This window comes from Brassica napus, chromosome C9, assembly GCF_020379485.1.
Source record: "Brassica napus cultivar Da-Ae chromosome C9, Da-Ae, whole genome shotgun sequence".
In the NCBI taxonomy this organism is placed as follows: Eukaryota; Viridiplantae; Streptophyta; class Magnoliopsida; order Brassicales; family Brassicaceae; genus Brassica; species Brassica napus.
In genome coordinates, this window is record NC_063452.1 from 6,420,843 (window position 1) to 6,445,657 (window position 24,815).

The following is a 24,815-nucleotide window of genomic DNA, read 5'->3' on the forward strand; positions in this document are numbered from 1 at the left end:
ATAATTTTTTTGGATCCGTGAATCTCGGTTCAAGTTTGGGTAGACCCAAGACCCGATCCGACCGGATACCCAAAATACGCAAAACTCATAATATATAGTAGGTATATTTGAGTGTATGGTGTATTTCTGGTATTACATGTATTTTTTTTTTTTCAGATTCAGGTTTTTGGGGTATAGTTTTGGGTTTAGGATAAAATTTTAGAATTTTAGAAATATAACTAGGTACTATTATTTCTAATGTGTTTGGATAACCAATTATTTTTGTAGCATATATATATATTAAAATAGCTAAACAGATGTGTAAATGAAAAATGTATATATTTTTAATATATTTTAATATATATTAAAATAGTTACACAAATGTATATATATTATAAAACTTACAAAACCGCAGACAAATTGAAAAATCTTCAAATGACATTTTTCATGAAAACATGAAATATTATTTTAAAATTTTGGTTGGCCAATTATTTTTGTAACAAATATATATTAAAATACTTCAATTAGTACGTAAGGTTTTCATGTAACAGGTGAATATTATTAATTGAATGATGATAGTACGTAAGTGCTACAGTTAAAAACGCACTTCAACCACACCAAAATCGAAGATGCTATAAAACAAGTGCGTTATTTTACGTGATAGAACAAACAAAAAGATTTTTTTGCTGAGTGCGGTATTTAAACAAAACCGCCTTTTTAGTTTTGTAATTGCTGATTGGTGACATTTTGAAAATCGCACTTGTACTGTATCAATTCCGTCCCGCCCCGCAAACCCCATTCATAACCTCAGTTTGCCGAGTATCCCGGGTCAAAAAAAAATTACTTGTACAAGATGGTAAATTAGCAAACTTTGTGGGTCGTCATATTGTTCACGAAAAGGGTCTTCCACCCACCTGAGTATTCAATTATAAACCCATTTAAGGTTGAAATAGTCCTGCTTAAGAGGCCCGTATGATTGTTTATTGGGACTTTACGTGAATGCAGCCTGCGTGAATAGCCCACAATTGAAAAGGAGATATGCATACATATTTCGTTCGATCCTAACATGTGACTCGATCAGATGATTGAGAGTAATATTGTGCGAAAAGTTTAATATATGCTTAATCATGAGGAGAAATAAAATAAAGCAAAGTTGTTATAGGGTAGTAAAATTGATAATTACAAGAGCTTTGACCGTAATGATTCGAACATGTTACCCACACACGGAGGTGAATCAGCAAATATGCATGCATGCGATCTTGTTTGTCTTTGAGAATCTGCCTCTCCCATGTGCTTTCTCATAACTATGCTATCTTGGTTTACTTATTAATTCGTGTTATACTACAAGACATAGATCAGGATTAAACGATATTAACCATGAAAGTTGGTTGGTGTAAATGTTTTCTTCATATGAAATATTGTTTTGCCAGAAATCAAGAAACTCGATCATCTCTATTAGATAGCAATTTTTACCGCACATATATTGATATATGTGATCTGCGTCTGTCTTTTTCCAACTACGTTATCTATCTTTCATTATTAGTTTAGTACCTAAAATGTCAATATTCAAATTGGCAAAAATCAACATTAAGGAAATAAACTACTACTGACTTGGTATACATTTGTTGAAAAAAAATATACAAAGCACATGTGATATGTACTAATGTACAGTCTTTAAAGTCCATTGACTAAAACAGTTGGAAGTAATCATCAGCGTTCCCCTAACCGACCAAACTCTTAACGATGCCTTATCTTTCTCCATAATCATGTGACCCCTTGATCAAAAAAATTCATCATGTGACCCTCAGTTTGATGTGCTCTCCTTTTATTTCAATGACTTGTTTTTTTTTCTAAATGAAGCTCCTATGTTTTTTTTGTTGTTTCTGTCAATGCCTTTATATTTTAAAACAATTCGAGAGCTAGCCGGTGATGTAATTATGGAAGAAAAAATAATATATCGTGCATAATGATATGACAAACACACATTATAAGCAAATAAACATGCTTTGCCTTTTTCTTTAATGGCAATATAAAACATGTATAGGTTTAATCTAAGTACGTTGCCTTACAAACTAGGGTGATGGCTGTCAGATTCTTTATATATATAGGAAGATAAACAATTCTTTTTACAATTTTAAATTATATATCTTATAAAGTTTGTGAAGCACATTCATGCGGATGCGCCGGAAGGTGACGTGGTACAAGCCCATGTTTAAAAAATATTAAGTATGATGTTTGTCTAGAAACATATATTTAATTGACATTGGATCCTTTAGGATTTCAGTGTTGGGGTATGTAGAAAGAACCAAAAGGAAGAGGAAAGCTAAACAGTTTGGTGTAGACATAGTTTTTACGTAGTTACTTGGTATTTTATGGTAGAGCATATATTATGGCGTGAAAAAGTAATGTTGCGTGCGGTCCCCGTTTGTCCACTAGGGCAAAAGACGGGTTCACTTGTTAACTATCGGCCTATCATCTGTTAAAGAGATCAAATCAAATTTTATTTTCTAGAATATATAATAGTGGAAAGATACTAGTGTCTGTCTCTTAGTTTTTGGTCAAAGATGAGTTACTATTATCCTCATAAATTCATGTTTACTTTGACCCAAAAACATTGGTTTACTTGGTCAACACATCAAACCAAACTAGTTGTCATAAATCCATGAATGACTATATTCACTAGAAATATTATCTTTCGAGTCAGAATGTGGATATTGATAAAGGAAGCAGAGAACAGTTTTACTTGTCAGATTTAGCTTGACTGAGTTTATAAATATACACTCATTAAAATCGTAGCTACTTCCTACAACTACACTTTTAAAGTCTTAAAAGTTAAAACCATTGGTTTCAGTTTGTATCCATTACATAAAAGAAGAAAAAACAACACATCACTGAGACAAATCTTGGGTAAAAATATATAAAAAACAGTTGTTATTCATATAAAATCAAATTTTTAATAAAGTTAGGCTGAGTGGTGGAGGCGGTGGTGCTGATTCAGAGAGTGGGGCATTGGTAGAAGAGAGAGAGAGGGTAAATAAAGGGGACAGAACATTCTGAGGGTTTCAGATTTGCACTAAGTTGAGAAAGGAGATAGAAGAAAACAGCTCATCTTCTTTGATCCTCTCTGTTTTTCTTTTTAAAACTTTTTAGGGTTTCTTACCTTTTTTTTGTTGGATTGCTGTTTTGTGTTTTGTCGGATCTCTCTTGGATTAGAGTTCTCTGCTTAAAACTAGCAGCCCACACTTTTTCCCCAGTGTCTTTGTGTTTTTTTTTTCACTCCATAATTACAAAGAAGGCTTCTCTTTCCACCAAAGGTATGAATTATCGCTGCTTCCTATTCATTTTCTTGCAGTTTTTTACTTGCCCTGATCTAAAGTCCATGTAAAAGCATATAAATCACTTCTTTTTTTCTCTAGGTTTGGAAGTAAACTTGTCTACTGATAATATCTACACATTTTAATTTATTTGTTTGGTAGATTTGAAACTTGAACCACATGTTTTGGTATATCTTGAAAAAACCATATTTCTATAAATGGGTCGATCTTATTAGAAAAATCACAGGTTTTGGATAATTCATTTATCACACAAAACATAATCTTTCTTTCTTTCCTTCTTTGGCAACTCTCCATTGTTTTTCTTTAATTTTAATGCTTTTGTTAATCAAGAAAACTGCTTTATTCTTAAACCGGATATTCGTTCTTTTATCTAGGGTTCTGGGTTTTTGTTTCTTCTTCCTTTGATGCTTTCTGAACATGAAAAAAGATTCTGTATACAAAAACAGAACATTGAAAAAAGAAACAGAGACTTTGGTAATAAAGAAATACGCAACGTGTAGGATTTATAAGCAAGTGGAGCATCTTTCTTTTGTGTTTTGGTCTTTCATGTTTCCCCTTTAATCTCTCATAGAGTTACCAAACTTAATAAGCAATATATAGATTTCTTCTCTTTCAGTTTAAGTCTTAAAGTCTACAGTTTATTGCTTCAACAACACTCTTCTTGTTTATGCTTTTGCATCCAATAAGGATCTCAGAGTTTTAATCCTTAATGCTCTTCTGGTTACTATAACTATTCCACAGATTCAGCTTAAGACAAAGAGAGAGCACAACAATCTTCTGAAACCTCTTTCTGGTTAGAGGAAAAATGAAGTTTATGAAACTTGGATCCAAACCTGATTCATTTCAGTCTGAAGAAGATTGCATAAGGTAAAATAAAATGTCTTCCAAGATTTTAATTGTTTTTTTTCTTTTTCATATTAAATCTCTTACATTTCTGGCTGCTTATAGGTATGTAGCATCCGACTTAGCCACCGATGTAGTTGTAAACGTTGGAGACGTGAAGTTCTATCTTCATAAGGTAAACTAAAATCTTAAACATCATTGTGTGTTTTTAGCTACTATGGTCTATAGTAGTGATCGTTTGGTTTCAAAAACAGTTTCCTCTTCTGTCCAAAAGCGCACGTCTTCAAAAATTAATAGCCGCAACGATCAACGAACAACAACAACCAGACGACGAAATAAGCATTCCCGACATCCCTGGAGGACCTCAAGCGTTCGAGATATGCGCCAAGTTCTGCTACGGCATGACCGTGACCCTCAACGCCTACAACGTCGTAGCCGCGCGTTGCGCGGCCGAGTACCTCGAGATGTACGAGTCGGTCGAAACCGGGAACCTCGTTTACAAGATCGAGGTGTTCTTGAACTCGAGCGTTTTGAGAAGCTGGAAAGACTCCATCATCGTTCTCCAGACGACGAGATCGTTTCATCCGTGGTCTGGAGATGCGAAGATCGATGCAAGGTGTTTGGAGTCTATCGCTTCGAAAGCCGCGGTGGATCCAGCGAGGGTAGATTGGTCTTATACGTATAACAGAAGAAAGCTTAACAATGGCGTGCCTATAGATTGGTGGGTGGACGATCTAACCGAGCTTAGTATAGATTTATACAAGAGAGTTGTTTCGAGTATAAGAAGAAAAGGTGGTGTTTCACCTGAGGTTATAGGAGAAGCTCTTGAGGTATATGCAGCGAGGAGAATCCAAACGGATGATCACTGTCATGATGTGGAGGAACAGAGATGTTTGTTGGAAACATTGATCTCGTTGCTGCCTGGTGAGAAACAGAGCGTTTCTTGTGGGATCTTGATCAAGCTGTTGAAGTCATCTGTTTCTCTGGAGTGTGGAGAAGACGTGAGGAAGGAGTTGAGTAAGAGAATAGGAGAGAAGCTAGGGGAAGCCAATGTGGATGATCTCTTGATTAGAGCTTCCGATGGATGTGAAACAGTCTATGACGTTGACATCGTCGAGACCTTAATCGATGAGTTTATTACGCAGTCGGAGAAAAGAGACGAGGTTGGTTGTTCAGACAGCTCGAAAGCAGTTGTGGCAAAGCTAATCGATGGATACTTGGCTGAAATAGCGAGAATCGAACCGAATCTCTCTCCTTTAAAGTTCATTGCAACTGCGGAAAAGGTTTCGAGTTTCCCGAGATCGTCACACGATGGAGTTTATCGTGCCATTGACATGTTCTTGAAGGTAACTTCGTCACTTGATCAGAGGTCATTAGCTCAACTAGAAAGTTCATTAGTTCGGATGAGCGCTGAGTCAAAACTAATATTACATGATTGCGGGATTACTCAAACCATCTCTATCCATATTCCATAATTTACTAAACAAATAGAGGGAGAAATGGAGTATGAACAAAAAATAAAAGATTACTTCGAAATTATGATTTTTTTTTCTTATCCATTTCCACTGGAGATGCCTCAGGCACAGAACCTCGTATTCCAAAAAAGAAAAACTATGTCACTTAGAAACTCAATATGTATATTATATGGTTTTACAGGAACATCCAGGAGTAACAAAGAGCGAGAAGAAGTCTATATGCAGATTAATGGACTGCCGGAAACTATCACCGGAGGCATGCGCTCACGCCGTGCAAAACGAACGGTTACCTTTACGTGTCGTTGTGCAGATCCTCTTCTTCGAGCAGGTGCGAGCTACAGCGAAACCTTCTCTTCCACCTAGCGGCTCTCACGGGAGCTCGAGGACGACGACGGAAGAAGAGTGTGACTCAGTCACGGCAACGGAGGAGACAAGGACGACGAGAGACAAGACAAATGGTTCTGAGAAGACCAAGGCTAAAGGAGTTGTGATGTCTCGGATTTTCTCGAAGCTTTGGACTGGTAAAGACAGAGATGGTGTCGGAGATGTTAGCAGCTCAGATACGTCTGAAAGTCCTGGCTCAGCTACCACCATCGATGATAAATCAACGCCGTCGACTCGCCGGAGAAGATCATCGTCTTGACTTTAGTCTTTTTTTGGTTTTCTTAATTAGGCTTCCTATTAAGCTAACTTGTTTTAGATCAAAATGGGCTTGGTTTAAAATCACGGCCCATTAATAATTATAAGCCCATCTATTAAGGATGATAATTCGGGAAATCTTATCCTCCTCGTTACCCAAATTACAGTCTTGCGTTTTCACACCCGTGTTTTATTTTCGTTTATGAGACTGATATTTGTAGAATTGCATGAGCCGACCAGTAAGAACGAAGAAAATTTACAGCCCATTAACATAGCTAAACCTACAAAAGCATCGCATTAGTTCTATATCGTAATTAGTAATTACTATTGGTACGTGGGAAAAAGAAAACGTTCCCTGCGTCATCCATGACATCGTTACATGCAGAGGCTCACTTTAGATATGTGGAGGGTGACAATAGAAGAAGACTTAAATTGCAAAAGTTAGTATTTTTTTTATTATTACATTATTATATGTAGTTCTCTTAAGGATATTATAGGGTCAACCGTTTCTTTCTTCCAGGGGTCGACTTAGAACTTTGTCCGCTAAATTATTATATTTTTATCTCATAGTTTCCTACTTTTAGATCTTCTAATGTTCTTATGTGTATTGTGAAAATGTTGGACCCTGACCAGGAGAGTTTTTTTGTAAATTGTATCTTCTATATATATAAAAAGATATAATTATAAAAACTTTGGAAATAAGACGGAGTTAAGGAAAAAATGCCTTTTACAAAAATGCATAAACTGATATCAAGCTAGGTGATTAGTGGAGAATAGTGGGCAACGACGAATATTTAGTTCTATATCTCCATTGTAATGCATTGCATGTGATCTTTTTACAAATCATACCTAAAATGGTTATGATTAGCATTCCATGAAAAAGGATAAGATTCTTATAAAGCCTAAACCATGATTATATATAATTTCACCCACTCATTAACCAGGTATGTACGCAATTATTGACGCTCTTTTGCATAATTCCATCGATTACTAAGCTTCAATTACCCTGACCTTCTATATAAAGTTGAATGATTTGGGGATTCCGAATCCGTCGAGAAAAGGACCCGTAAACAGTCTTATATATATATGCATAAAAATATAGCAACTATTTCTACAATAAGAATAAAGAGAGAGTATAAATATTGCAAGTAAAATATACTTTTAAAAAATGAATGGCTGAGAGAGGACCCAACTTTTCGCGGGGAAACGGAGCCGCTCACACACACCATCTTGGAATCTTGACTACTCTCTAAGGTCACTTCATAAACGTCACAAAATACATACAAATTATCGAAAAATTGTAATACTCCGTTTTAAATTTTTCAGAGGGAGAGAAGAAATCTTGCACTTGTTAAATTTTAAAATATACTTCCTCCGTTTTCGAAAGTAGGATTTTCTAGATTTATTTTTTTGTTCCATAATGTTAGATTTTCTAAAATTTTAAAATATTTTTAGTAGTTAATGTTGAAAATTTGTATACTTTTAAACGAAAATATTTGAATTGGTTAAATACTATTAATTGATATTTATTAGAAAATGTATAGTAAAATAAATAAAAAATTTAATAATAAATATTTATTATATTCTTAATATGGTGAATACTTCTTTTGGGAATAGAGGGAGTACCGCTTCAAAATCTCTAATATACGGCGGCGGCGGCTAGTATCAACTATCAACTTTTACATCCTATAGTTCCTTGTCTGTCTCAGGGTGTGATAGAAGAATTATGAGTAAAATCTTTAGAGTAAAAAGTAATAAAGTAAAAACAAAAAAAAATGAAAGCTAAATCGACTGTATATTTATTAAAAAAATGAGAGAGAGGAAAAGGCGACTGAAAATGCGATTGCAACCCTAAACAAAAAACCGTTATTTTTCCGGTTGATCTCCCCTTTTCTGATTGTTACTCCCGATGTTCTCGGAGATGGAGGGGTATGGGATTCTCCACTAGTCCATCTTTCGAATGTAATCCCCATGATTGATGCCCACGATTGTGATGAAACGGTTTCTCAACTTCCCCGAAGTTTGATATATAAAGCTTATGCTTCTATGCTTTTGATTTCATCACTTTCCTCTGAATTTCTTCAATTAATTCATTTCTTTTGGAGAATTTTCGATCATTGGATTCTCATGGCGGACAATATCCGAAGGGGTTTGCAGAACCTCAATTTGGGTGCTAATGATCCTCCAGTTCAACTCCCTGTTCACGTCCTTAATGAAGCTGTTGCTGAGAACCGATTCATCTTGATTGGAAGACCGGTCATGCCTAGGCGACAAAATATCCGCTCAATCATTGCAAATCTCCCGCGTATTTGGGGCCAAGATGGCGTACAAGGAAGACTAACTGAGGGTCGTCAATTCCAATTTGTCTTCCCTACGGAGGAATCGCTGGAGATGGTGCTTCGCCGAGGTCCATGGGCCTTTGCTGATCGTATGTTGATTATGGAACACTGGTCTCCACTTTTTAACCCACTGATGCTCAACTTTATACCATTGTGGATTCAAATCCGTGGCATTCCCTTTCAATACATGAGTCAAGATGTTGTTATTCACATTGGAAGGGCACTAGGAATGTACATGGAAGTTGATTACAACAGCGACACTACGGCGAGGAGAGAGTTTGCAAGGGTTAGAGTCAATTGGAATGTTGATGAGCCTCTAAGGTTTCAAAGGCAATTTCAATTTGAAGCAGGGGTTAACACTATGCTCAGGCTTACGTATGAAAGACTACGTGGTTTCTGTGAGACATGTGGAATGTTGACTCATGATTCTGGTGCTTGTCTCATCCAGAATGGAGGTCCTGATAATGGAGGTGCAGATGATTCTGGGAGTGAGGATGATAATCTGGAGGAAGATCCTGCGCCACCACAAGATTTAATCATTGAAGAGATTGTGGAGGCTGATCAACAAGAAGAAAACGTAGGTGGTCTGGATGCTGCTGTAGCTGAGAATATGGATAATGAGATCCAAGTGGAGGAGATTGCAGAGGAAGATGATGCGCTCTGGTATGGTAATGCAATGCCAACAATGTTTTTGGAGGAGTATAATATGAATGAAATGTTTAATCCTCTGTCTGCGGTTGGAGAACGTTCGGATACCCGTGAAGCTCTGAAGTGGAAAGCTTGGATGGAGGCTGCTAATGAGAATGTAAGCATATCTACAAATCTGGAACAAGGTGAATCTAGCACGAAGAGATACACAAGACGCAAGAAGAATGAAGGTACACAGACAATACCACAGAGGAGTATTGACAATGATGCTGCTGATGTCCCCTCGGAGGACACACCAAAGGAAGGAGGCGCGGTGGGCCCAGAACCACCACTGCCGCCATGAAGACAGTCTGCTGGAACTGTCGGGGTTTGGGCATTGACTCGACAGTTCGACGCCTGAAGGAGATCAATCGTATGTATCTCCCGGACATCATATGTCTATCAGAAACTAAGCAGCAAGATGACTATGTTCGTGACGTTGGTGCGCAGTTAGGATTTCCTTTTTCTAGTATTGTAACACCAGTTGGTGTAGGTGGTGGCTTAGTGGTTTATTGGAAGCAGTCTGTACAGGTTTTTGTTTTAAGTCAGTCCTGTAATCTAATCGATTGTAAGGTTATCAGTAAGGAAGTTTCTTTCTACTTGTCTTTTGTCTATGGGCATCCTAATCCTGCTTTTAGACATCATACATGGGAGAGATTGATGCGATGTGGTCTGACAAGACGGAATGAACCGTGGTTTACACTAGGAGACTTTAATGAAATTGTTGGCAATCATGAGAAGATAAGAGGAAGAATAAGGTCGGAAGCTTCCTTTCAAGATTTCAGGGACATGAGACGCACTTGTGGGTTTCAAGACTTGCAAACGCTGGGGAACAAATTTTCATGGATTGGGCAGAGAGGCAATCATAGAGTGCAATGTTGCTTGGATCGCACAATGGCAACTAGTACATGGTTTGATAAATTTCCAGCTTCTCAGACAGAGTTTTTGGAGATTGGGGAATCTGATCACAGACCGTTGGTAACATATATTGAGACGGAGCAGGTAGAGCCGCGACGTGTATTCCGTTTTGATAGTCGCATGATCGATAAAGATGGTTTTCATGATACTGTTAAACGTGGATGGAAAGGAACAAGACAGATGCATCTCTTACGGATTCCTTTAGCTCAAAGGTTGAGTAGATGTAGACAGCACATTTCTGTGTGGAAGAGACATAACCGTAGTAATGCTGAAGAGAAAATTGGGTTTCTGCGTAGACGACTCGATCAAGCGATGGTCTCTGATACTAGGACTCAGCAGGAGAGAGCTGACCTGAAAGAAGAACTCAATCAGGCCTATTTGGAAGAGGAGATCTTTTGGAAGCAAAAAAGTAGAGTCATATGGTTACGAGCAGGAGGTCGTAATACACGTTTTTTCCATGTTGTAACGAAGGCTAAGCGTATAAAGAATACTCTACATTCTATTCAAGATCACAATGGAGTCATTCATAGAGGACAGAAGGAGGTTGCTCAAGTTGCAGAACGGTATTTTCAGAATATATTTACGTCGACCCCGGTTAATGAGAGTCTGCTAATGGACGTGTTTAGTGGATTTCAAACACGTGTAACAGAAGAGATGAATATTGATCTTACTCGCCCATGTACTAAGGAGGAGGTGAGGAATGCTTTATTTGATATGGGACCACATCGAGCTCCAGGGCCTGATGGATTTTCTGCGGTCTTCTACCAGCGTTTCTGGGAGGATTTAAAAGAAGAAATCATGCAGGAAATACATAAATTCTTTGATGGCCAGTTTGATCGTCAGCACAACCACACTAACCTGTGTCTGATCCCTAAGATATACCCACCGACGGGCATGACTGAATTCCGTCCAATTGCTTTGTGCAATGTGTCTTACAAACTTATCTCTAAGGTGTTGGTTAATCGTCTGAAACCTCATCTTGGGGGTATTATATCAGAGAATCAGAATGCTTTTATACCGGGTAGATTGATCTCTGATAATATAACAGTTGCTCATGAAATGTTCCATAGTCTGAAGGCAAGGAAACGACAAGCTACTTCCTACATGGCTGTTAAAACTGATATAGCTAAAGCGTATGACAGAATGGAATGAAAGTTTTTGGAAACATCAATGATACATATGGGTTTTGACAGTAAGTTCATCAGATGGATAATGTCTTGTGTATCTTCTGTTAGTTTCTCTGTTCTTATTAACGGCTCACCAGAAGGGTATATAGTTCCTGAACGTGGGATAAGACAAGGAGATCCATTATCTCCTTATCTTTTTATCCTCTGTGCAGAAGTTCTTTCGCACATGATGAATAAAGCAATGGTTGATCGTTCACTGTTGGGGATGAAGATTGCAATGCATGCTCCAGCAGTTAATCATCTATTATTTGTAGATGATTCTTTGTTTTTCTCATTGGCAAATGATAGAGCTGCAAAGAAGTTAAAGGAATTTTTTGGCCAATATGAAGCGGTGTCTGGACAATCTATCAATCTAAGTAAGTCATCTATCATCTTCGGCCATAAAGTGAGAGTGGATGTCAGAACTAGAATGAGAAATCTACTGGGAATACATAATGAGGGTGGTATAGGTAAATATCTTGGGTTGCCTGAACAGTTTGGAAGTAAGAAAAGTGAAATGTTCACTTACATCATTGAGAAAGTGAAAGCAATCACCCAAGGTTGGAAACAAAGACATCTCTCGCCTGGAGGAAAGGAGGTCTTGCTTAAGGCAGTGGCGTTATCTATGCCAATCTACTCCATGAACATCTTCAGATTACCTAAGGAGGTCTGTGAGGCGATTAATGGAATACTGGCTAGGTTCTGGTGGGGATCAGGTGAGAATAAAGGAATGCATTGGTATGCTTGGAAGAGGGTTTGTACACCAAAACGTGAAGGAGGGCTTGGTTTTAGAGATCTGGAAGTTTTTAATCAAGCTTTATTGGGTAAACAAGTTTGGCGTATACTTCAAAACCCAACATGTTTGATGGCGAGAGTGTTAAAGGCAAGATACTTCCCGGATGGATGTATATTAAGTGCAACTCTGAAGAAAAAGTCGTCGTATGCTTGGAAGTCAATCCTCTATGGAAAAGAGTTGATAACGAAAGGTATGAGATACATTGTTGGGGATGGTTCTTTGATCAATATGTGGTCCGACCCATGGATTCCTGATCATCCTCCACGATCTCCAATACCAAGAGCTGGCACTGTAACTTAAATGAAAGTTAATCAGTTCTTTGATACAAATGGTATTGGATGGGATATCCAAAAACTGCGAGACGCAGTAATAGAAGATGATATTGATCGCATCCTGAAAATAAAAATTAGCAGAATGGCTATACAGGATCTAGTTGGATGGCACTACAATGATGACGGTCTTTATACGGTCAAGTCTGGTTACTGGTTGGGAACTCATTTACCAATACCACATCCTATTCAACCTACCTATGGGCATGTTCCTCTTAAGCAAAAGATTTGGAAGACAAAGACTCCACCGAAAATACAACATTTTATGTGGAATCTCCTCTCTAGGAGTTTGGCTGTCGGAGATAACTTACGACGTAGGCATATTACAAGAGATGATCAGTGTAAAAGGTTTGGTCTACATGTTGAAACAGAGAAGCACTTGTTCTTTGACTGCCAATATGCTCAATGTGTGTGGCGGGCTTCGGGTATTTCTAATACTACTATCAACAGTCCATCGACGACCTTTGAAGAAAAAATTGAAGCTTGTCTTTCCATTTGCTCTGCTCCCAGTTTGGAACATTTTAAAGACTTAACCCTATGGATTCTATGGAGATTATGGAAATCTCGCAATATTCTGGTTTTCCAACGTAAACAAATTGAGTGGAGACAATCTCTTCAATACGCTAAGTTGGATGCTCAGGAATGGAAAGGAACAACAAATCAGGATTCTATATTCTCGTTACAACAAAGACAACAACGAACTACACAAACAAGAATGAACAAGTGGCAGCGACCTTTGATGGGATGGATTAAGTGTAATACTGATGGTTCTTTCGTAAGTAACAATAGTGCTAGTGTAGCTGGTTGGGTTTTAAGAGATGAGAAAGGAGTTTATCAAGGATCTGCACAAGCAATTGACCAACATGTTGAGAATGCTTATGAAAGCGAATTACAAGCGGTTTTAATGGCTATTCAACATTGCTGGATGCAGGGATATCGGAAGCTACATATGAAAGGTGATAATAAAAAAGTTATTGATGTTCTTAACAATCGAAAGCTGCAATTTAGCGCTTATAATTGGACAAGGGAAATTCATTGGTGGGCTAAGAAGTTTACAGAGATCAAGTTTACATGAACAGGAAGAGAAGCTAATAAGGTGGCAGATAGATTGGCTAAAGCAAATCTACCAGACAATTGTAATTTTCAATTTAACTTCTATGTTCCTTCTTGTATTACTAATCTTCTCCATGAAGATTATGTTAACTCTTACTAATTAATAAAAGTTTGAAATTAAAAAAAAAAAAAAAAAAATGAAAGTGGGCGCAACTGTTTTCCTCCACCAAATCTATAAGGAACGAAACAAATGCTTTTACCATTAAATATACAGTAACTAGAGTAAACTAGTGAAAAACTTTTTCCACTTGATTGGCGTAGTTTTAGCTGAAAATAGAGTAAATATGTTTTCACCTAAAAGTTTCTCGCTAACTGTAACAAACAATCACACTCTTAGTTATTTTATTATTCAATTTTTTTTTAAAATCCCAACTTGGATTTTAATACTAAGGATTTATGTATTTATATATGTGTTCTTATCTTCAGAGATATGTAAATCTCTCTTTCTTTCCGTATCACTTTCTTTCTCCCAAATCAAATCTTCTTCTTATTTTTTTTTATTTTTTTTTTGTAACTGAAATCTTCTTCTTATTCCTCTGAGCTTCTCCCAGACATCAGCAAACAAACCAGCAGGGACAGAGAAGTACAAACTTAACAATCTCAAAACTCATCAGATAAATTATAAAAAATATAATTGAAAAAAATGAGCTGCAACGGTTGCCGTGTGCTCCGAAAAGGTTGCAGCGAGAATTGTATCCTCCGGCCATGTATTCAGTGGATAGAAAGCGCCGATGCTCAAGGCCACGCCACCGTCTTCGTGGCTAAATTCTTCGGCCGTGCCGGTCTCATGTCCTTTATCTCCGCCGTACCGGAATCTCAGCGTCCCGGTAATTAACCTAACTAAACCATATATCAACTGGTTCGAATATTACTTTGAATACTGTCCTGTTTTCTAATCTTTGGTTTCTTGTGTGTGTTTTTGTGCAGCTTTGTTTCAGTCTTTGCTATATGAAGCTTGTGGAAGAACAGTGAATCCGGTCAACGGAGCAATCGGAATGTTGTGGACGGGAAACTGGAGAATCTGCCAAGCTGCTGTTGAGACGGTGCTTCGCGGCGGTTCTTTGAGACCTATCCCTGAGCTTATCACTCACGGCGGCGGGTTTCCATCGGCGACATCTGAAGAAGCATCTGAGATCTGCGCGGAAATGTTGAAGCTCCAGCAGAATGATGGTTCCAGCGATCGTAACATCTACAATCATTCCAGATTTTCAAGCTCTAGATCAAGATCTACGCTGGATTCTTCTCCCAGGAAACGTAAGCTCGATATATCACTAAACCCTAGTTTACCCATGAAAGCAGTGCCTTCTTCCACACGGCACCAATCTAGAACACCGTCGATGAACTCAGAGGAGTCAATGACAACGACGACGACGTTTTGGGATAACTCTGCATCTGGTGCTCAACACGGAAACGGAGGAGGAGAAACAAGCAGGCTGCTTAACCTTTTTGTTTAAGGAAACGATGTTTTCATTTCTTTCTTTCTCTGGGTTAGTTTAGGGTTCAGAAATGTATTTTTACACATTTTCTTTCCCTTTTTCGTGGATAACAAGTATTTGGACCGATGACGCGATTTTGTTCTCTCCGGTTAAGCTTGTTAAACAAATGCTAAAACTTTGTTGAGTGAAAATTGAATATTATTTTAACCATGTTATATTATCTCTATTTTGTTATGACTAACACGATAACAAAATAGTAATCACTGTTCGAGACAAACTCGTAATAATGAACTACTTTACACCAGATGATCCATCCATCTTGTCTAATATTTTTTCCAGTTTTTTTACTTGTAATCGCTATTCACCGCAATGCTGCAGCAGCGTATGCAAATTCCATGTTTATTTTGTTGGATATTCAACGTTTATAGACTTTTTAGCATATAAATAGCATATGAATGCATATAAAACTTAGCAAGTAACCCCCCACCAAACAATATATAGCGGGGCTTATAGAACATCTAATAACTCAAATGATGGAAACAAATAAATAGTAGTAGATCTTAACATCTTACCACACAAAAAAATAGTGCCGTACATAAAATAATAAAGATGGATAGACAATATCTAAGCATGTGGTTGGACCAAATGGTTGGAGAGGAGGCCACATTGACACATGGTCCTTTGTTTTAGAGGCAGCTTTTGGACGACGCAAAGAGCCATTTTCCATCTCCATCCGTGGAATAATCTAAAACACGCTCTTAATCTCTCTTTTGTTATGAAAATAAGGGAGAAGTCTGTATCTTTATTAGACAATAAGAAACCCTTTATATAGAGAATTGCATAAGTATGAAACCCTAATACAATATGAGCTAGGAAATACAAATACATAAGAATATAAGCCTTCGAATATGGGCCTTCGAATATGAGCTTCCATTAGACCTTGGTTTATAACACTCCCTCTTGGAAGACCATCTCCGAAGTGGTTTGTAATACGCTTTGGATGTTGCCTCATTAAAACCTTACCAGGAAAACCCAATGGGATAAAACCATGGTGAAGGAAAAAGAGTACAACACGTATTACTCCCCCTGTTGAGTACATCTCTGGATGTCAGTAACACCTTACTAATTAGATCCACCAAATCCTCGCTTGAGTGAACTTGGACGGACAAACAACCTGTATCACCAAAATAATTTACCCTTCTTCGAGTAGGTTAGTATTAAATGGACCCAAGTCTTTAGTTCCTTGTAGGTAACAAAAATATGTATAATCCCGTTCTAGTGCCTTTGGATCGATCATGAGCTATATCTAGCTAATAGATTACGGCAAATTATTTATCTAGCCTTGTATGGCTCGCCAAATCCGTCAAAACTTTATGGCACTTAGACATGGCATTTCAGGACCAAAGATCTCCTCATTTTCTTCATTAGGGCCGAAATTATCTTTTCTAAACTGAGGAACCTTATAATTATGAGACTTGTCAATTCGTAAGCTTAGTCGATATCAAACTTCTTGAGCACGTTATCTATGTATGTCATTTGATGCATAAGGATTTTCTTTTCAAGGTGCTCAATGTATTATCCAATATATAATCTTGTTTTCCCAAAACCTTTCATGTTGAATTCGAATTCTTTCTTGATGTATTCTATCTTTGGAAAATTTCTCCAGAGGTTCCTAGGATATTCAAGTCGTTCACATAAAGATATTCAATATTGTTCTCGAAAACTTGATGTGTTCGGTAGTTCGATACCCTCTGGAACTTTCACATAAATTTCGTTATCCAGTGGACCATATAGATATGTATTTTATTTGCCAGACTTATAAGGAATCAGAATGTTGTTGCATCCACCACATAGGAGTATGTCTCCTTTATAATTGATTCCAGGTCTTTGTGAGAACCTTATGCAATTTCGCCATTCTTATTATGTTTTCTCACCAAAGACTTACTTATGTCCAACTGGTTTGACTACATCTCTTCTCTTAACAGATTTCATATACCACGTCTTATAGCATTATCAATTTGCTTAATCAATTTCTCTGAGTAATTTCTCTGAGTGCACTCTATGATAGACGTTGGTTTCATGATCCTCGCTTTTGTCAAGCGATTTTGTATTCAAATATTATATCATCATCGACGTCGATATTATTTTACCGGTTCCATTTATAATCCAGACATGACATAATGCATTTAGATCTTATTATTTTCAGGTACCTGATCTTTATTCATGGTCATGTCTAAGGTTTCCTTTGGAAAACCTTAATTTCGGATCTGCCATTTCAATTTTATGCTCTTCTCATTTTCGAGTAATACATGTATGCAACCGTCTTATCTTAACTAAGTCCAAATCAATTTTATTAGAGCATAACCCGCTGGTATATTTCAGTTTGGGTCATCAAACATGTCTGGCAATTGACTTGTTTAAGGTCTGAGAATGATTCATTCTTTGGACTCTTATTCTATATTCATATTTGAGGATCATTATTCATTCTCGAAATCATTTACCAGCTTATTATTTCTCTCCCTGATGTTGGATATACGGATTTATCTAATCCATAGCTTAGCCTTAATCATATCTCTCGTGGCTTTATGTATTCTTATGGAGATTTATATCCAACGTATACACTTAATTCAACTTCAGATCCCATCTTATAACTTTGTGGTGGAGAAACTTATTTAAGTTCTCTATATGGGAACATTAATTCTTGACCCTTTATCAAATTCATGGGAGAGTCTCTATTTGTTCTTTGGCATTATGCGAACAAATTTTGCTACAACTTATAAGGATTCATAAATCCACCGGTATCACCAATTACTCTTGCAAACTTATTGCAGATTTTGACAAGGATATGTACAACCATATGTCGTCATATATGATGGATGATCAGTCCATCCGTGGGTGATCGATCAAGCCCACGAAATTCCTTGCTTATTTTTGAAATATCATGGTGAATACTCATATTATCAATTCCCTTATTCAAAGGGGCATCATATCTTAAACCATTCAATAGAATGTCGCATATTTAACCGGAATGGCATGAGTACCGGTTTGCCAATCATTAATCTCCATCTTTTTGTTGTGCAATTTCGTTTTCAGATTTGATTTTGGCCGAGTTCTATTTGGGCTATTGTTGTCATGGATGCTTAACTTATTTAGGGATTTTGGGATTCTATGATTTTCTCCCTCGAGATAATAACACTTAATGTTCATTTATCTCGTATTGAATCCCAAACTTAGGTAATTTAATATCAAATTTTGTTCCCTTAGACAATAATTTTGAAAACATCATGCATTAAATAAATCAAAGTGTGCAACAAATAGCCAGAAATAAATTAAGTCTGATTAGATTAATAGGAATTTAAATTCGGCCAAGATAGATTATTCAAAAGGCTTTGGCCAAGGGGATTCGGCCAAGATGATTTTACCAAAATGCTTTGGCCAAGAGATTCTATTAGTTTGACTAGATTTCATATTTGGCCAATAGAAATTTCAATTTGGCCAAGCTTTTGCCTTCGGTCAAGGTCTTTTAAAGGTTGGCCAAGAGAATTTAGACTTTGCATTTGATCAAGATTTAAGCTAGGCCAAGCTTCTACATTTGGCCAAGGCTTTAAAGATCATGTGATTGTTCATTAGGCCAAACATAAGTTTCGGCCAGGCCAAATTCGAATGGTTCTAGGATTTTTATAGATTTCGGTCAAGGAGTAATTTTATGATCAGATTTTAAGTTTTAAACAAGTGATCATGTCTTAAAACTTTGCTAAGATTTCATATGGCCAAGGCTTTGAGAAACGATCCTACAAATGTTCATATGAACATGTATAGTCTTGGCCAAGCCAAATCCAAACAGTTTTAGGATTTGGTTATGTGTTTCAGATTTGCTAGATTTTTCAGCATATGATTCAAGGTTTAAAAAAACACATATAGGCCAAGCAATGTAATCGAATCAAGTTTAGCATATGATGAAGTTTTGATCCTACGGCCAAGCTTTTAATCATGCGGATAGGATTTCATGCAATCTCTATGTTTTAAACAAGCAAAGCATCATTTTCAATCAAGTAATCAGCTAGCAAATCAGATTTGGATCATGTGAGCATGTGACTGAGCAAATTAAATCTAGGTTCCATGCTGCACGCAATCGCATGCTAAAAAATTAACAATCAATCCAGATTTTAATTTTTTAGCATGCGAGCTAGGCGATCAAACAAATCAGATTTTTGGTTTGAAGCATGCGAATCAGATTTGGTTAAGACATACGATTCAGATTTTAAACATATCATGTGATCAAGCAACCAAATCAGATTTCAATCAATAGCATGTGATCAAGGCAATTTCAATTTCTAATAGGATTTAATCATGCGATTTCAATTTCCTAGGTCTACTCGATTTTTAATCAATTAGCATATGAATAATTTCAATCTAATCATGAAATTTTATCCCTGGGTTTCATATGATCAAATTCTGGAATTCTAATTTAAATTTATTAAGTTTTAAATTTTCAGGAAATTCCAATAAACTTGCGATCAGATTTTAGGTTAAATTTCAAATCATAATTCTAATAGGATTTAGACACAATAACATGTAATTATTCTTAGTCTAATTATGCAACCTCAAACATGTATTTATGCATGAAAAATATCAAGTTATACAAGCATAAAATCGGCCAAGACAAAAACCCTAATAACTTTGTAACAACCTTGTAACAACCTTGTAACAACCTTCCTATTTTTTTTAAGGGTTCTAGGTTTTAGCATGCAATTTTAGTTTTAATGTTTATGTTTCGATTTCTAACATTAAAACATGTAATTTCTACTAGAGATCAGATCAAACAATTAGGTTTTATCAATCCTATCATGTGATTAACAACATCAGATTTTAAACCTAAACATGCGATTTAATTTTCTATGTCTAGCATGCGATTTTGATTTTAATGTTTAACATATGATTTACAAACCTAAAAATATGCAATTTCTATTAACAAACAGATCATACAATCAAGTTTTAATAATCCTAGCATGTGATTAGGTGGTCAAACAAATCAAATTTCAATTAAGAATGCGATTTGCAATTTTATGCCTAGCATGCGATTTCTAATTTTAAAAACATGCAATCAGATTTTCTTAAACAAATAATCAGATTTTAAAGCTTTAAACAGCATGTGAAAATAAGTTTTAGAAAGTTTTCATTAAGGAGGTTTTAATTTTAAAGCTATGCGATTTTTAGGTTTAAGCAAATTAGGCTTTAGATGTTTAGGAATCGGTTTTTCAAGCATACCAAGTATGCGATCTGATTATTGACATAATCAGATCTGAAACTATAGTTTTAGGTATATGATTCAAGTTTTAGAATTATTAGAATCATATTAGATTGTATAGGTTTATACAATTTCCGGTTTTAAGCATGACATTCGATTTTCATGTCATGCGATTTTAGGTTTAGATTGGTTCTTAGGTTTAAATCTTATGACCATGTTTTACTAATTTTTAAACATATACTGTATGATTTATAAGGATATAAATCGAATTATGTATTCATAGTTGTTAGGTTTTGATTTCTATGATCACATATTAAGGTATATGCGATCGGTTCTCTCTTGTATGGTTCAAGTTTATTTACATTAAACTCGACCTCTAAGTAGTTTTAAAGTTTGAGATAGTTTATCTATGAACTCCTTTTGATCTGAATGGAAAAGAGAGTTTGATCGCACGGGCAGAAACTCCTCTCGGCTTGAACTCCTTGTTGATATTAGATTTTAATTCCCTCGGCTCATGAAACAACACGAGGAGCATTAGATAACATGAACGCCAACAAGATAACATGAATCAACTAAGGTATGATAAACTTATCTTGCACAAGAGTTGAGTTCGGCTAGAAAATCCTTGTTGGAATCGGATTTGGTTTTCAAATCAAATTGGCGCGCACTGTATCTGTGCGTGAGGGCGCGTCGGTGGTCATATCGACAAGCGGTTTGCACTGACGGATTCATCTCGGCGAGGACTTCGATTTGATATCTTGATCGTTTTCTGGGTCCTCACGGTTTGAGAGAACGACCTTTTTGAAGTTCCGAAGCAGATTCCTTTGCGTTTAGGGTTTGATGATTTTCGGCTGAGTTGAAGAATATTTCGTGAGGGCTTAGGGCTAGAGGCTATCGTGCTGATAACATGTTATGAAAATAAAGGGAAAGTCTGTATCTTTATTAGACAATAAGAAGCCCTTTATATAGAAAATTACATAAGTATGAAACCCTAATACAATATGGGCTAGGAAATACAAATACATAAGAATATGAGCTTTCGAATATGGGATTCCACCAGACCTTGATTTATAACATTTTTTTTTTTTTTGAAAAATCTCTCAATCTCTCTCTTCATATGCTATTATTTTAGTAGACCACAAAAGTGATAATTATAGTACGTACAACAATTTAGCGTTACATAATTTCGATATAACGCAAACAATTACTGCTGCATGCTAATTAACCATTACTCTTATGGCATATTGTGTCGTTTTTCTTGAATTTTATTACGTGTTAGAGCATCTTTATCCTTGCAATTCATTATGGGTTGCTTAGTAATATTTTAGTAGTATTTAAAAAGTAAATTATGCTAAGAGACTTGGGTAAGCAACTTCATTATTTTGCTCCTCCATTGCAAGTCTCTTATATTTAGTTGCTTAATTTTTTTAAACAATTTTTATTAAAATTTAAATTTTTTTATTACATAAAACATAATAAAAGATAACATTTTAAACATAGATTTTTTTAAAAAAACTTGAAACAACAGTTTAGTAAAATAAACGATAATTATTTGAAAGAAGCATCTGAGCTTAGTTTTTGTCATCATCATCCCCAAATTGACGCCATATATGTTCAACCAAATCATGTTTCAGTTGTTGATGCATTGGTTTATCACGAATTCTTGCTCGAGCATCCATCGTATTTGCCACACCATTTCTGTTTTCTCGATCAAAATCGCTTTCGACATGTGAGCTTCCGTTTTCTTCTCCTTGGATGAACTCTGGAAGATTATATTGAGTGTATCCATCTCGTTCGTCTTCTACTATCATATTATGGAGTATGATACATGCTCTCATAATCTTCCCAATTTTAACTTTATCCCAGAACAACGCTGGATTTTTAACAATGGCAAAACGAGCTTGCAGGACTCCAAAAGCACGCTCGACATCTTTTCAGACATGTTCTTGACGTTGAGCAAATAAAACTGCTTTTGGCACTTGTGGTAAACGAATAGATTGGATAAAAGTAGCTCATTTCGGATAGATACCATCGGTGAGATAGTAAGCCATATCATATTGTCTTCCATTAATAGAGAAAGTGACTTTCGGAGCATGACCTTGAATTATGTCATGAAAAACAGGTGATCGATCAAGCACATTGATATCATTTAATGTACCTGGAGGTCCAAAAAACGCATGCCATATCCAGAGATCGTATGAAGCAACCGCTTCTAAAAAAACAATTGTTGGTTTATCCGAACCACGAGAATATTGCCCTTTCCAAGCGGTCGGATAATTCTTCTACTCCCAATGCATACAATCGATGCTTCCTATCATCCCGGGAAAACCTCGATACTCTCCAACAGCAAGTAGACGTTGAAGATCAGCCGGTGTTGGTCTTCTTAAGTACTCATCGCCGAACAAATTTATTATGCCTTCCACAAATTTTTCTACACATAACCGAGTTGTTGTTTCACCGAGCCGGAGGTATTCGTCAACCATATCACCCGCAGAACCATATGCCAAGAAACGAATGGCTGCAGTACACTTTTGAAGGGGAGAGAGACTAATCCTTCCGAGACCATCTCTCTTGTCCCGAAAGTATTGAACTTCGTTGGAGAGCCGATCAACAATGCGCATGAACAATAGCTTGTTCATTCTAAAACGTCGTCAGAAGAAATTTCCAGGATACGTCGGAGTTTCGCTGAAATAATCATTCCATAATCGCATATGCCCTTCTTCACGATTTCTTTCGATATAAGCTCATTTTTTTCTTTGTTTCCTTGATTCTTCTTGATGACCAAGAGTAAATTTCTCAAAGGTTTGATCAAAATATTGATCAAATGCATCATCAAATGCATCCTCTAGTGAATCGTCAGATGTAGTTTGAGAGGAAGATGCCATGATCGAAAAGAGATATTTTTTTTTTGAATTAAAAGTCTTGTTTGGTGAGAAAAGTGATAATGTATTTCTGATGAATTAAAAATATAGGTTTGGCTTTTTACTTGGCAAGAAGAGAGAAAAAGGCAGAGTGATGAATTTGTATTAAAAGTCTTGGTTTAGTGACTTTGTGATGAAACAAGAACAAATGCGAAGTAGAGAAAGGGAGAGAGGTTGAATAAACGAGAGAGACATGTGAAGGAGCTTTACACTACATGAACTAGAGAAAGGGAAACATAATAATTCGTGACACTACAAGAGAGTCCGTGAAACAAGATTACAAGAGACATGTGAACAAGTGAAACAAAGACATGTGAACAAGTACACTCAGTGACACTACAAAACAAGAGTACAAGACACTACAACACTCCGTGACACTACAAGAGGTGAAACAGGACAGTCCGTGACAATGTCTTGTGACTCCAATGCTACAAGTGACTCCAATGAGCCTGAAACAAACAACAAGATTAATCAATAACCTGAAATAAAGACAACAAGTATATAGTACAACAAACAACAACAATTAGCAACAAGTTCATCAAACACAAGAACAATGAGCATTTTTATCCCAACGATCCTTCGACAAGAACAATTAGCAACCACAATGATACTTATTATAGTTAACCTAAAGTATGATTTTAGACTTAACCTAATTAGGCATCAGCTCAAAAATGAGCATCTTCTTCAGACCTTCATCCGCATCACTTAGTGGTTCTTTCTTTCCAAGGAGTTTTTCAAGTAACCTTAACTTAACTACTCTCTCCTTGCGAACCCAATCCTCTTTCTTCAGCTCTCACATAGTCTGAAAATCAGACACCTCCTTTCCCTCGACCATCGGCTTCTTCTTCCCACGGGCTTTTGCTGCCTTAACACCTGGGGGGCGGTTCGTTCCGTCATCATCTACATCAACATGGGCGTTTAAAGATTCGCTTGCTGAATGAGAACCATCGCCAAGCTTCCTCCTTTTGTTGCCGCCTTCATTGCCACACCATTTCTGGTCATAGCGAAGCTCCCTCCACGCGTGTTCAAGGGTAAACTTCTTTTTGTAATTGTTGTAGAAGATCTCGTGAGCATGTTTGATAACATCAACCTAATTTTGGCCGCTTGTCTTCTCTCTTGTTGCAGCTGCATACGATCCACTAAACTTGGAAACTTGATCATTGATCTTGTGCCAATGGTGCTTGCACTGGTTTGCTTCTCTCTCCTCACCGGGTTCAATGTTCGGACTGGCCGCATAAAATGTTGCAATCCTCTTCCAGAATGCACCAGAACATTGCTCATTCCTTACTAGAGGATCTTTGTTCGTGTTTAACCAGGCGGAGATAAGCACAACATCATCTGTATGCGTCCAGGCCCTTCTTTCTTTACGCTATGTTCCCTTCTCTACACCAAAGTTGGAAGCTTCATAAGTTTGACTGCCGAAGAGAGGAAGCTGTGATGAACTTGGTTTGACACTACCTTCTACTAAACGGAAGACACTGTCTTGTTGGCTATTAAGAAGCTCAACAAAATTTGCTGCCTGTGCGTATGGAGTAGAATCCATATCAGGAAATGGCAAGGGAGAGAAGAAGAAAATTGAAAAGCTGGAAAG

At 36.8% G+C, this 24,815-nt stretch overlaps 3 protein-coding genes across 3 annotated transcripts; all 3 read left to right on the top strand.

Annotated features, from left to right (window-relative positions):
* Nucleotides 1-2,787: 2,787 nt before the first annotated feature.
* On the top strand, nucleotides 2,788-6,432 carry LOC106416101 (BTB/POZ domain-containing protein NPY3-like). Its single transcript, XM_013856933.3, has 5 exons — nucleotides 2,788-3,293; nucleotides 4,056-4,181; nucleotides 4,263-4,332; nucleotides 4,412-5,503; nucleotides 5,814-6,432. The coding sequence occupies exons 2-5, from the start codon at nucleotides 4,120-4,122 to the stop codon at nucleotides 6,273-6,275; spliced, it is 1,686 nt and encodes a 561-aa protein (XP_013712387.1). The 5' UTR covers nucleotides 2,788-3,293; nucleotides 4,056-4,119; the 3' UTR covers nucleotides 6,276-6,432.
* Nucleotides 6,433-6,679: 247 nt separating this feature from the next.
* Nucleotides 6,680-9,648, top strand: LOC125592593. Its single transcript, XM_048767863.1, has one exon. It carries the CDS (start codon nucleotides 8,243-8,245, stop codon nucleotides 9,599-9,601), a length of 1,359 nt encoding a protein of 452 aa, XP_048623820.1. The 5' UTR covers nucleotides 6,680-8,242; the 3' UTR covers nucleotides 9,602-9,648.
* A 4,210-nt stretch (nucleotides 9,649-13,858) lies between these two features.
* Nucleotides 13,859-15,275, top strand: LOC106413704 (LOB domain-containing protein 37). Its single transcript, XM_013854450.2, has 2 exons — nucleotides 13,859-14,446; nucleotides 14,547-15,275. The coding sequence occupies exons 1-2, from the start codon at nucleotides 14,263-14,265 to the stop codon at nucleotides 15,071-15,073; spliced, it is 711 nt and encodes a 236-aa protein (XP_013709904.1). The 5' UTR covers nucleotides 13,859-14,262; the 3' UTR covers nucleotides 15,074-15,275.
* The last annotated feature ends 9,540 nt before the right edge of the window (nucleotides 15,276-24,815 follow it).